Source organism: Numida meleagris, chromosome 5 (genome assembly GCF_002078875.1).
Source record: "Numida meleagris isolate 19003 breed g44 Domestic line chromosome 5, NumMel1.0, whole genome shotgun sequence".
In the NCBI taxonomy this organism is placed as follows: Eukaryota; Metazoa; Chordata; class Aves; order Galliformes; family Numididae; genus Numida; species Numida meleagris.
Genome location: NC_034413.1, coordinates 18,996,144 through 19,010,413, shown reverse-complemented (window position 1 = coordinate 19,010,413; position 14,270 = coordinate 18,996,144). Strand labels below are relative to the sequence as shown.

Below are 14,270 nucleotides of genomic sequence, written 5' to 3'. Positions count from 1 at the left end.
TCCACAAAAGCCACAGAATGTTCTTCTAGGTTATGATATTTGCTTCGTCATTCCTTAGGATACCTAAAGCGTAAAGGTAGCATATCAGATAACACTGGACTTCATTGTGCTTGCTCTGAAACAGATACAAGCTATCAGAACTGTACTGTCCAACCTGGAAAAGAGAATGCTCAGGAGGAGTCTTATCAGTGTGCACCTGATGAAAGGTAAAGAAAAAGGATCAAGACTTTTCTCAGTACTCTCCATTGACAAGACTAAAGCAACGAAATACCATCTGAACACAAGAAAATGCTTTTTTTTCCTTTTTTCCCCCCCTCCAGTAAAACTAGTCAAACACTGGAAAAGATCGCCCAGAGAGGATACAAAGTCTTCTTCTGCAGATATATTCAAAACCTGACTGCACATGGTCATGGGCAACATGATTTCTCTGACAACATTTGAACAGGGAGGTTGGACTAAACAATCTCAAAAGGTCTCTTCAGCATCAACGTTCTGCAATATGTTCCCAAGTTTCATTCATGGTTTCACCAGTGCAAGAGAAGAAAACCAGGAAGTTAATTCAATTCCTTGTCATGTACAGGAGAGAGAATGATAGTAGCTTGTGTGGTTTCTGTTACACCATTTCCCTCCCAACAGATAAATTAAGCCATTTATAGCGTCTCCTTTTCTTCCTTGTAATGCCAAGCCACAAGCTCTTTGGCAGAGAAATAGTTTCTGCAAGTTAAGTTTTTCATAGTCCTGACAAAGGAGCAAGACCACCACATCCAAAAAGGCTTCTGTCACACAACCACAAGTTGAAAATATCACAAGCTTCTTCATCCCACGATTCTGACTGGCACAGATGAAGTTCCAGCCCTGAAACTTCATTTTTTTTGCATCTCCTTCCAGGTATATCACACATTTTCTAACAGTTACTTCTGATCCTCTTACTTTGCAAGAAGTTTCCCAGTACTGATCTTTCTTTCTCATCCTCCTCATTGCACCAGAACTGTGCTCAGTCAAGGCTGCACTTGTCCATCAACAGCATGGTTTACAACTGCTGTTTTGTCTGGTTATCACCTTAACAATTTCAGGCAGCTGTTGGCTTCCCTGGGGTTTTACCTGCAAGAATTTGCTCTCATACAAAAGTTCAAAGCCACCGATTAATTAGCAAACATCTTGGAAACATAGACTTGTAAAGCTGGGCATTTGAAAAAAAATAAGACAAAGATAGGGGCTGAAATGAACTGGATAAATCTAAATGTGCATAATACAAAACAGATGTAAGTTGTGTTATGCCACCACAGGAGGAAGTTCACTGGCTTCAACAGTGAGCTTCCAGACAGACAAGACAGCTCAAGCCTGACGTAGTAGGTTGGTCACTGCACCCTGGCAGGGAATTACACCCTGTCAGAACCAAGCTGACTCGTGAAGCACCTTCCAAAGCATTTTCATGTCCTCAACACAGTTAAAGCATTGCCTTATAAACTCTCCCACAAACAGGAGTGCTTGTAAACAGAAGCCTTCATGGCCTCTGTAGTCTGAGAAATTAAAAACTACCCTGCCTACCAAACAGCAAACATGAGTGTCAACACAGTTTGTTCTCAACAAGGCTAGATGAACACTTCCTCATTTCTAACATTGTACTAAACTAATAAAAATTAAAATAGCTTTCAGTGTGTGATGTCTGCAGGTGCCATGTTCCCATGATGCCCTAAACAAACCACAGCCTAACAGCTGCACTGCAGACAGCAGCATAACTTGAACAGGGCCAATATACTGACTCCAGAGAGATATTTGTCCCCACTGTGTCCTGTGCTCCACTCACTCAGGATTAAGCTGTTAGAAAGCTGAACTCAGTCTGTGGAAATAAGTATTTCCAGAGGAAGATACCCAGACAAAACACTTCAAACATGGTCATAAACTTTCTTTGCTAAGTGCTGTAGGAATTGAGGGATGCTTTTCTTGGGAAAAGTGCACAGTCTGCTGTAGAGAATGGACTTAACAGAGGCTTCCTGACTTCCAAGCCTTGGTCTAAACTCTTAAAAGTGAAGTACTAGGAGCAGAGCACAGGTTATGTTTCTCTATGGGAGAGGTCAGATGTTAAAAGCACTCTGACTTTAAGCCTCTCGTGTCAGAGTTAGCTACAGTCAAACTATAAGGAAGACGCTCATTTATTTTTAGTACCTACCAAGATGAAAGTTTTTGCAGTTTCAGCCCAAAAGGCAACACCTGGGCTTGTCTTCTCTCCAGAGGATATATTTTCATTTGAGGCTATTCACAAAAGCTTTGTCTGTAGAATCACAGGATACTAGAGGTCACCTAGTCCCTGTCACAGAATCAGATGCATTCATCCAAATGCTTTAGGCAAATCCAGCCTATATGAAGTAAATTCTTCCTTTACAGGAGTCAGTGACGGGACACTGCTTGCCTTGGCAACCACTCTGATGTGCACGATCAAACTGTTCTACATTGCCCTACTGGTGTGCAACAGACAGCTTGTATCAGGGCAGGGCTTCTGTAACAGCAAGAGAAGTCCAGAAATTCTGACTCTTCATGTACCAAACTACTTGGAAAAGGCTACAAAAGACTCCATAGCAAATGAGAGTTTTTATCTCATCTTTTTCACAGTCAAATATTTTCCAGATATACTAGAGCCAGTATAAGATTTATGTACAGAAAATAAGCTGCATTATTTTTGTTACGTAGAATCAACAGAAATCCCATAGTCTCCCTTTAAAAACACCATTTACATGTAGCTAAAAGGCACATGCTAACTTTCAGAGATCACACCTCTGCAGGAGTCTTTCAACCGAAGAAGATTTCAGAGTCAGTATTCCTTCGCATTTCCACTCTGACAGTTCTCTGTTAATAGCTAGTCCCTAGTAATTACAAGTTTACTAACACTTGTAATCCAGAGAGATGTCACTTATATCTACCTAAGTTTGAAAGGCATATGTGAAAAGCAAATAAAAACATACATTGTAAAAAAAAATCAATTAAAAAAATAAATGTATGTGTTACACCCTCAGCCCAAATTTGGAGGAAAACAGTAAACAAGTTTGGGTTTTGCCAGAAAGCATCAGAAAAAAGAAAAAAGCTGACCAGACACTAAATTCATTAAGAGTATAAAAATTCAGCCACTGTTTTCTTGTATTCTTTCAGGCCAAAAGAAGGGATCCAGCCTACGTTAGGCCTAGGTTATCTGTCAGAAGACCAATAAAGTTTAGGGTTATTTGAAAGAGGGATACAAACTTTAGTTTATGCAGATTGATAAATAGTACTAGGAAACATCTGTTGTGATCTATTCACCTGAGAATCTCATCTCCACACAAAGTTTTTTCAGGGGATTTGTTTTGGCAAAGAGCATGACTGCCAAAATTTATTTTTTACTGCAATAAGTCTGTAATCACAATTATTCCTCTTGTTATTCTAGCATAACGCCTCTTTATATTTACAGAACAGCAGATGTACCAGAGACTTCACTTATTCCATTAATGCAGCTACATACAGATAAATCCTAACCCAAGTTGCAGCCACAGAACTCCAGTCCTGCTAAGGATGAAAGGAACACTCAGTGTAGCAGTGTCATAAAAATGACCTAACCAGTACTGGACTCCCTGGAGCTCTCCACTTTCGTTTCTACAGATACTGTGAGAAAGGAGTAACAAACACTCCTCTGGAGTGTAAGAAAGTTCAGATTTGACTAAAACTCCATTAACTGGCATCTCTAGTCTCCAGCTGTTAACATTTCTCTGCTAGTAACGCCTCTGTGTGTATTATGAGGTGATCACTTTCCGAGCATTTGGAGAATTGCACTGAGAGCTTTAGAAATAACTCAACTACTCTGTTACATTCCATCTTGGGTAACAAAATCATCTTTCGCCAGAATGGTTCGCTCTCTGACTTCAACCGGAGTACTAGAGAATACACATTAAGTAATCTTGTTTTAGCTCTGGTACGACAGAAAGTCTGAAGAAAAGATAATACTCTCCTGATTGGGATCAATCAACTCCAGGGTGCAATATTTACAGGCAGAAATTTAAAGATGCTAAGTTTATAATTTTCCATTTGCATTCAAAACTAAAATCACTTGTGATACACAAGTTCAGACATACTCTGTGAATCACAGGTGATCTTTCCTGAATTAGGAACCAGCTGGCCAGGCACAGAAAGAGCAGCTTGCAGAACTTTCTAGTTTACAATGGTTGTGCAATTCACTTTAGTTTTTTGTTTCAGAAAAACAAGTAACAAATGTTAAAATAGGATGAACAGTAACACAAATATCCCTCTGCCAATCACTGATCACAAAGTCCAGCTCTACAATTACTACCTTACCTTCTGAAATAGCCTTCTTGACAGCTTCTAGGTAAGCTTCAGGCTCATCATCATAAGTGAGTTCTTGCCACTGATACCAGTCCTTGAAAAAGGTCAAATAGTCATCACAATCTGTAACACCGCAGAAAAGCTTGACTACTTTGTGTGGGGGCCATAAAGCTTCCTGAAGGCTTTGCAGAACAGGAGGGAGATAAAAGCTCTGCACCAGCTCAGCAGATAGCAAAATAATGATGCTCCGACTTCCGGTGAAAAGGTCCAGCTCTTGGTTAGAGATGGCAGACTCGCCTTCCAGCTGGTAGCTCTGAATCTGATGCTTTCGGATGTGCCGAGTAGAGAGGAAGAGGTTCTGGAGGTAATGACACCATTCAGCAGCGTCACTTGCATACAAAATCAGCACATCATATCCCCCATGGGTTCCTGTAGAAGTGCAAAACCATAATGGGGAAGAGGATTAAATACAAAGAAACAATGGACCCTAAGTTTTACAGCAAAAGAATCCACAGAACTGTCCCTGCAATTCATGTAAGATCTCTAAAGCACTTTAAAAGCACAGTAGATACAACCAAAATGAGCAGACATAGAGCAATGCTAAGGGTGGCTGAATTCCTTCTTCAATTTACTCCACTATAATTTAAGTCATTTTTCCATTCTCAAAAACCTTCTCTGAAGAAGTGAATTTCTTCTGTAGTTTCATGTGAAACAAACCACATGAGGAAACTTTCAGATTCAAAGTATGTCAGTAGGGAAAAGAAAAAATAATAATACTCAGCATGAAAATGAGATCTCACCTGTGAGTGAGAATCAGAACCATTTCAGGCAAATACAGAGGCTTTGCAACACAACTGCAGACCATCACATGCTCAAGTGAAGCATACACTAAGCACAGCACACCAAAGAGAAGTCAGGCCTTCATTTAAATGAGTTCTCAGTGCTCACAGGAAGTCACGACAGCTTCCATGGTTTTAGACATTTTTACTCTCATTGCAGCAGAAAGCAAATTGTCTGCAAAGTAAGCGTGCAACGGAAGGGTACCCCAGACCCAGTGCTTGCAGTAGTCCTCTCATCCAGGTTTCAGAGACTTTGCAAGCTTGCACTGGAGCCCCAATACTGTCACGCGAAGGTTTCCTGACATGCTTAGCATGAAAAAATATCTCCTTAGAGGGAAGGAACTAGTAGAATAAGTGGCAGCTAACACAGCTTGAAATAAGCTCACAGTTGACTTACTCAACATTCCTCTAGAGACATCTCCTAACTACACCCTCTCACATTTCTGTGCTCTGGACTGAAGCCACTTCTAAAACTGCTTCCAGTTTGCTACGAAAGCCACACGCAGACTTAAGCAATACAATGCAGTGCTTTCTCCATAAATCCCCCAAAAACACTGATGTCAAACTTTAATTTTTCCATTCATCTATGAAGAAATTTACTCAAATGTGAATATTATGGCTCCAGTCTCATTGCAAATTTCAATGCTGAGCATTTCAAATGTCATGAGCAAACTGCCTTCTAATTTCAGTTTAACTGAAAAGTGCCAATATTTCCAACCTAACTCCATGCAGAAGCAAGCAAACAAAGGCAGATTTTACTAATTAAAGTAGAAGGCAATGTCTAAAATTCTGCATGCCAAGGAGAGCATCTGCAAAGAGTGAGTTTACCAAAATTGAAGATCACACTTCTGCAATCATCTTATTAAAATTAAATCAAATCCTCCAAAGACTCCATTCTGCCACTTTTCCCAGATCCTTCAATACAGTTGTAAGAAAGACTAAAATGACATCTTGGCACCCCTGCTCCAGGCCATACAATTACAAACTTTAAATTGCAGTCTAGCATAAGTGATGCCATTGAAAAGTAATGTGCAGAAATGTGATCTGTACTCGAACTACAGCATTATGGTTACCTGCATAAAGGGAAAGACTCTAGATGTTGTGGCAGAGAATACACGCACTGCAATTCTTCAGTATTCAGTGGGATAGCTGCATGTTTCTGTGTGAACACAGCTCTCAAACCCACAGGTGAGATCTTGGAGTGAAAAACATTCTTTATTAAGTGGATCCAGCAAAATCAAAAAACAAACAAGCAGACCTGAAGTCTCGGGACCTTTAGGTTAAGAGAACAGAACTTCTATAGAAAAAAAAGATGGCTTACATGCCAGCAAGAACCCCACCACTTGGGAGTGGGCGCAGCTGGGAAGCGCTCGATTTTAAACACTGATCACTGAGGTACAGTGAGAAGGCCTCCTTCTCCAAAAGGAACACCAAATACGCCAACTTGACAAACCCTCCGCAAGATCCCTGACAGCATTTATATCCCAGGATATCATCACCCAGAGCAAAGCACAGAGCAGGAACAAACTTCACCCAGGAGGTTTAAGAACAGTATGGAACCTCTAGATACCACTGCTCTGCTGGCACACCGCTCCCCTCAACAGAGCTGCGTCAGCTCTTCCCAAGCTCTCTTGCCTCCATCCTGTACTCTTTTACACCTGCTTCAGATAAACTAACAATGGCCTTTAAAAGGAGAACTGTAAAATGAAATTACTGACTTCACGCTAGGAGCCAAGGCAATTCTCTCAGTTCATAAGCAAAAACACTGGAAGTGAGTACCAAAGAGATAGCTCAGTAAGCTTAAGTCAGCAAATGGGAAAATCTAGATGCATTTTCATTTACAACACCCCCCTCTTTTTAAATAAGTAAATAAATAAAAGACTCACTTTCCTGGATTATGTTATTTTTGTCTGATCAAACACCTCACTTTGCAGCACCAACTACTGACTAGTCCTCAGGGGAAAGTGCAACACAGGAAATACAGAACGTACTTATAGAGGAGGTTCTTCATATATTTACAATAAGAACTTGCAGTGCACACTTAAAAGCACAATGTAAATCCTTCCTATTGAACATACAACGAAATCCTAGGTGAACGCCAAGCACCTCGTTCAATCCTAACCTCAGTTGCTTTGACAATGCTTTCAACAGGCAGATTTTGCAAAAACAAACATAAGGAAGCCTTCAGTTCAAGTAAGAAAGCTATGAACAGTATATGCACTAGCAAGACAGAGAAAGATTTGTGCCAGCCAACTGTTCCAAAGATCTTTCAGACACAAGCGCAATCTTGTTTGAATATCAGCAATATCTTGTTCCTGCATCCCTAAGTTTAGAGTACAAAAATGATTTTTGCTTTTGCTTACAAAATGTCAGCAATATTAACAATATTGCAGGGCATATTTAATTATTTATTTCATAGAAAATAATCCAAGTACGGTTCTGTTGCAGTCTGCAATGATAAAATATAACCTTTGCACTCCTTTCCAGCTGTAACTCCCTCTTCAGTGCTTAGCTGTATATTTCATTACACAGTAATGATATCCAACTGATGAGATTATGATCTAGCACTCTAGAAATACTCAAGATCTCTCTGAGGCTGAAGTCCCACAGACAGAATGGCACAGAGAAAGAACAAGATAAAAAGCTTTCCCTACTTCACAAACTGCACACGAAATAAAAAGGGATAAATCGTATCAGTCAACACCTAAGAAAGTCAATGGCAAGAGAACAAAAATGTCCTAAAGGATAGACTGTATCATGGCTTCATGGCCTCTCCCTGAGAATGAATCATCTTTGGACCACGGTCAGGAGTAGGGAGCTGACAATCTCAGAGTTTAGAATAAACATGGGATAGCAGTTCATGACAACACTGGAAGATTCTGATTAGCACTGAAATAGCTAAAGCATACTGCAGGAAGTCAGCGGATTAGAGTTGGGTAAGATCACATCTGCCCACTTAACACTTCACACTTCTGAATCTGATAGGTTCAGTCACCCACTGCTTCATTTTACAAGCCAGAATGTTTAACCTTTCTGATTCACAGATCACAAGTAGTTTTCCGCTGTACTTGTCTGCGTTGTAAAGCAAATTCAAGATCTCTAACTTTCCTGTGTCACTTTTTTGTATCCCCCTTCTACGTACACCATGCCTTCTCAGGGTCCATAGACCAACCACAGGTAAAAAAAACAATAGACAAATCCTTTCACCATCTTAGAAGACTCTTCATAGCGGCAAGTAGGTCAATTTTCATCTTCTAGATCAAGCCTGCCTCAAATTCTGAGGAAATGAAGAAGTGCTACATAGTCTGTTATCTACATTATCGTCAATTTGCTTTCACATGTATGTGTACAGAAGATAAAAGAAAACAGCAGGGTCCAATTCCCCGATACAGGGGGATGCATTTCCTGTGGAAAAAATTCCCTATGATATCAATTAAACAACCCAAGCTGTCTTAAAAATCAAATTCTTGAATGAGATTTTCCAAGAGGTGTTAGAAGCTGCTGGTGGGCCACTGAAAGAAGTAACTTCCATATTCTGATGTCTACAGTGCGTGTATTTAAGTCATGTATGAGGAAATGCATTCTTTGCCTAGCTGGAATGCATGACAAAGCAATAGTAATCACATGCAATAATTATTAACATGCTACCAACACCTCTCACCTTGACCAGAATAGAAATCTTCTCTTGCGTCTTTGCAGCACACTGAAGTGGAAAACAGAACCAAACTAGCTACATTTTGTTCCTACCACTGGAGTTTTCTTCACATGAGATTTGCATTATGACAGGTGAACTTACAGTCGTTCTACTTTTAGGAGTCTTTGTGAAACCATCTTCTCTCTTTAAGGAGAAAAGCAGTTTTGCCCACAAGTCTCCAGAGGTCCCCGTGTAGCTGATTTTACATCACAAGGAGATACGCGTCAGTGAAACGCTGCCGTTACTTCACTCTCTGAGAACAGCACATTTTCCCTTTTTTAGAGAGGACGCGCACACTTCCCCGCAAAGGGGGAACTTGCAGAGTGGGCACTAGAGAACTTACACAATTTGGGTTAACCCCATCTCCCTCTGGAGTTCGCTGGTGTACTTTAATGGGTTTTATCCGCACATGTCAGCTAAGACTGACGGCAACCCAGCACACCTTATGACCGGTGTCACTGCAGCAAAAGGCAGCAAAATCGTACCCCGAAGAGGGAGTGCGCAAATAGCGGGGAATAAAGCAGTATTTCGGAAGAGCTGCCTTCTCTACAGAAGATCGCAGGAGACCACCGAGGCGACCGGGCTGCAGCAGGGCCAGGTTACTCGGCTGAACACCCTCCCTCAGTAGCACAGCTTTGTCAGCGACCACAAGCCAAGCAGACCAAGACGGAATAGAAAGCGCGGAGACCAGCACCTTCCGTTAGTTGTCTCCGAGCGAGCGCAGCGCCACCTGCGCGACCCCAGGGCTCCGGGAGGCATCCTTCTTTCCTCTTCTCCCCTGCCGGGGCCAGCAGCGCTGCGGGGCAGCACCGCCCTACCTGCGGGGCGGGCTGCGGCCGGGACAGCTCCGCGCTCCGCTACCGCCCCGCTCAGCGGCACCGGCGGCTCGGCCTCGCGGGGCGCTTCCCCCGTCGTTCCTGACCGACCCCCGCAGCTTCCCCCCGGTCCCCATGGAGCGGCCGCGGCACCTACCTGGGGCCGTCATGGTCCGGGGCTGGCGGCGGCGCACCGCGGCGTCCCTCCCGCGGTCACTTCCTCGGCCAGGCCGGAGACCCGCTCCGCAGCCCGCCCCCCGCCCGCCCCGCCGCCGGGCAGCACCGCCCCTAGGGCCACTCCGAGCGCAGCTCCGGCCCCGACGGCGGCGCCCTCCGGCTTACCCCGACGGCGGCAGGTCCTCATTCGTGCTAACAGAGCACAAGCCGTGCTCCGGGAGTTCCTTCCTGCTCTGGCACTGCTCGTTTTCACTTTCCTGCGCTTTTAAAACCCAGGTGCTGAAGTGCTGCGGGGCTACCGTTCCAAAGCAAGCGCTTAAGATGACCACGTACGTCTCCTCTGGGACCCCCTCGAAAGGTCTCTGCTCCTACTTCCTTCCAACTAAAGCAGCTTCGGCTCCGCAGGGGTTAGCGCTGGCTGGAGGAATGGGAACAGAAGAGATTGTTACAGTGGAAAAAGAGAAGGCAAAAGTGAAGTGGTAATAACAAGGAGATGGTACAGCAGTTAAACTCACAGCTGTCAGCCAGGAAAGGTGGAGAACATAAGAATCACAGAGAGGATGAATGTACACAGAGATGATGAAGGTGCCCTTAGAGTCACCAGAGTCCAGATGACCATGCTCATACTGAGAGCAGCAGAAAGGTTCTACTGGAGCTCAGAGAACAGGACTGAATTTAGTTTGTCAATTAGGACAAACCAACAGATTCTGCTTAAATAATTATTTCAGATTATTCCCTTACAAATTTGGATGAAAATAATAAATCCAATACATTACATATATGCATTCAGAAACACACTTCTTTGCTGAGAACCAGTGAAGTCTTCATTGTTGCACTTTGGTAAAGCAAACACTGATTCCCCTACAATCTGGTTTCCCAGTGAAGAAAAAGTCACTCGCATGGAGTATATTCTGCATGCCGCTTACAGCCGTGAACACCGACATTAAAACACAGTAGTTAGTTACACGGAGTAATGAACCAAGTCTGTTTCCTGCTCATCCACTCAATCTCCAAACATAACTAAACTCTCCAGCTACCTCCAAACCTTTCTTTGCCCAAAACCTACTCTAAGCTTGCAAAATAACTACTTACTACAGCTTGTCTTCCAAAACCTGATAGTTTTCTCCTACAGTAGGAATTAGGACAAATAAATTAAAAATCCTGAGGATACAGCCTTATGAGAAACTGAAGGCATGCAGAGAAGAAATCAGCACTTCACCAAATGAATTCTCAATATATACAACAGAATAAAGACCACCTGGGTGCTGGAGAAATTTGCAGCTACAGAATCTACATTTATAGGAGTCAAAAATCTACCAGTTGGAAGCTAGTCTCCATCCCATTTTCAGACATCATGGAATAATACTTTTATATTAGGAAACAGATAAAAGTAAAAATAGATGGATAAGCATGTATATGACTTTATAATTATTGTTCCACAGTATTTCTCTTGTAAATCTGTTTAATCTCAGAATAAAAAGTGAAAAAATTATCTCAAAATCATCTCTCTGGTGTTAGATGAGGATTTCAATGTACTCTTTGAAACAAGCTTTTAAATTCTCTCTTTAAGCTTTGCAGTGTCATAAACGGCTAGCAACATCATCTTCTTGCTCAATGAGAACCCATGGGATTTCTCCGTATGCATCAGAGACACTTGGGATGCTATTTTATTTAATCAATATAAAACACAGGAAATCCCTTTAGCCTCCAAAAGGAAATTAACATGCCTCCCCAAAGTAAACTAACTGTCAGTGCACTGTTTCAGCAAACCTTACAAAAACCTCCTCCTGAAAAATCAAATTACAACAGGATGCTTTACACACTAGGAATCAAAAAGCATAAGTTTCTCTCCAATGCATGGAAGAAGAATTTGTGGGTTGGGAAAAAAACCAAAAGAAACACCTTATTGTCCTACTGAGGAAGAGCCAGGTCCTCTCACCCCAAGTTTGTTTCTCAGACCTCACGTAAGACTGCAGCTCCAGGCACAGCAGCACGTGTAAAGAAAAACAAATCTCACTGCTTCAAATCAAGGAAAACCTGAGCCTTGCTGAGCCGGTTCTTCATTAGAAATCAGCATGATCTGTGCCTTCCACACAGAAACAGCACTACTTCTTAACCCACCTGTAGTGATCAGAAGGACTAACACAATGGAAAAAGTTTTACAAAAGAGATGGAAGGACCAGCACAATAGCAAGGTGCTACAAGGAAAGGAAAGTAGATTGCTCACCCGTATCAGAAGATTCTGGGTTCACAGGGAAAGACTTCCACCAAGAAGGGATCTCCAGAAAGAGATCTTTCTTAAGCGGCAGCCAGCCCTTAAATGAGGCCTAAGAAAGGTGGAGCCAGGCTCCACCCCTTCTGGTCACACAGTGAATTGCCTTCACCTGTGTTCCCAGGGCTGACTGGGTCTTTCCTCCAGGTGCTCAATCAGTGGTTCAGGCCATGACTCAGCAGTTCCCATACACTACCCTACAGTGTAAGATCCATACTGCCATGGACTTAGAGCAAGGGTGGAAAATTCATCACATGTTTTCTGTTATTACCTCCAGTTCCCCTATGGTGATAATCCGATGACCTTTTGCTTCCAGTCCTATGATTCCTGTTTTGCCTCTCACCACATTTCCAATACAGCACTGACTAAAGCAACACTTGACAGGAAGATGTGTCACTTGCTTTTCCATGCTTAAAAATCTGTCCCACAAAATCCACCACAGAGGTCAGATCTTGTAGCAGGTTTAATTGCTAGAGCTGCTGCTCAAAACCAGTTTACTGATGTTAAGGGCAATTTGATTTGCTTGTTTGGTAGGGAGACAGGACAGGCTCTGCTCACAATCCCTGAAGCAGACACATACATGTAACTCCCTAATGACTATAAAATGAGAAAGATTTTCTTTTGCCTCCCTTTTATGCAGTGAGATCTGATCTAATCTATCTGCTCTGAAATTCTTTAAAGGCAATGGAAGAAAACTTAGCCACAACTTACCTATCCAAATCTTTAGCTTTTCAGCTTCACTTTGCTGACCACAGTCAGTAATTTCCCTGGCTTCTCACAGCAGAATTACTTAAGATAGCAGGACTTCAAATAAAGACAATTTACCAGCAATGGCTGCACCTCTTCCTTTCTGATGCAAAAGGAGGCACAAAATCTGTGCTGAGCTTTGCAGATGTGCAACAGTCCCAAATAAATGAAAACTAAGAGAAATAATGGTTCCTGGAAATAGCTTCCTTTCTGCACCTCACATCTGAGTGATTCTGTGTATAACATCGGCAGATCAGAATGGGGGCATCCGAAAACAAAGTGCAATTATTTAACAGTAAAATAGAATAGCCTTTGTCTCTAACTACACATAACAGCACCTTAGTAGGATTAGAGAAGCTTACAGTAGTATCTTCCACTACGTAAAGTGTCTTTTTCCCCCAGCACAAGCATGAGACCTTCTAGAAAAAAACACCAGCAAACACGATCTTCCTGCATACAACAAACACTGCCTAAATGCACGAGATGGACAGGACTCCCATGCAGCTGGACACAGTGGTATTTAAAGAGTGCTGCAAACAAAGGACTAGCCGGGAGAAACATCAAGAGCATTAACGCTACTCCCTTACTCCTGCTTGTTCGATGCTAGCAGCCCAAACTTAGGACTCTCAGTACAGAGCTCTCTCTCACTTGCCCTCAGCAGCCTTTGCATCAACAGAACTACAACAAAAAAAAAAAAAGTCCCCAGTGCAAAGTGAGAAGATTATAATAGGGTGCTCAATTGATCAGCAAATACCTTGAGGTTTACAGACAAGAAAGCTTTTATTGAAAAAGAGAAAGGGCTAATTTAAAGCCACAGCCCTATACAGCCGCTGAATGATCAGAGCCTTGTGCACACTAACAGGCCACAGTTGTTCTGATCAGCCCCGCCTTTGACTTCCACCCCACGCCCTTTACTCCCTAAGCTCAATTTAAGCCCTGGACTTGGCATTCAGTACATACTTAGAGTTTTTTTGGTTTGTTTGTTTCATTATTAGATGTACTTTCTTCAAACCTTATCTTCAACCTTAACTCTCGCATACCCTTCAAACCTCTTCCTGCCTGCTGTAGGTAACCTTATTCCTAGTTCCTTCTCTAGTTCCCTTTTATAGCTAGTTCCCTTAGGTCTAGTGGTGCTTTTACTCCAGCTTCATCTCCTGAATGTTTCCTGGGAAGATCCTGGACCTGGTTCGCGTGTCACGTTTCTCGGTGCTGTGGGTGCCTCTACCGCCAGCACGCGACGCTGCACCCTGACGGCAGGTCATTCCCACACGGAGCAACCTGCTCCTTACCGTTCACGTCTCCCTTTGTAACGGATTATGACGTGGACGGGGGAGAACACACTGATATACGAAAGGAGAGGAATTAAGCGAATTTAACTGCACTGAAATCTTCAATCCCTCAGCATCAGGCGCACACTTCCG

The 14,270-nt window shown here is 42.7% G+C and overlaps 1 protein-coding gene across 5 annotated transcripts in view; it reads right to left on the bottom strand.

The window, feature by feature from the left end:
- Positions 1–14,246, bottom strand: part of PIK3AP1 (phosphoinositide-3-kinase adaptor protein 1) — a 46,481-nt gene extending 32,235 nt beyond the window's left edge. For 2 of the 5 annotated variants that reach the window (XM_021398374.1, XM_021398376.1), the window contains exons 1-3: positions 14,139–14,246; positions 9,996–10,248; positions 4,318–4,734 (exon numbers count right to left, since the gene is read on the bottom strand). In XM_021398374.1, coding sequence (XP_021254049.1) covers positions 4,318–4,734; positions 9,996–10,017 — 439 coding nt within the window. In that variant the 5' untranslated portion in view covers positions 10,018–10,248; positions 14,139–14,246. Of the gene's footprint in view, positions 1–4,317; positions 4,735–8,805; positions 8,827–9,532; positions 9,553–9,810; positions 9,945–9,995; positions 10,249–14,138 lie in introns of those variants that run through there. The other 3 variants (XM_021398375.1, XM_021398377.1, XM_021398379.1) reach the window with 3 other exon arrangements.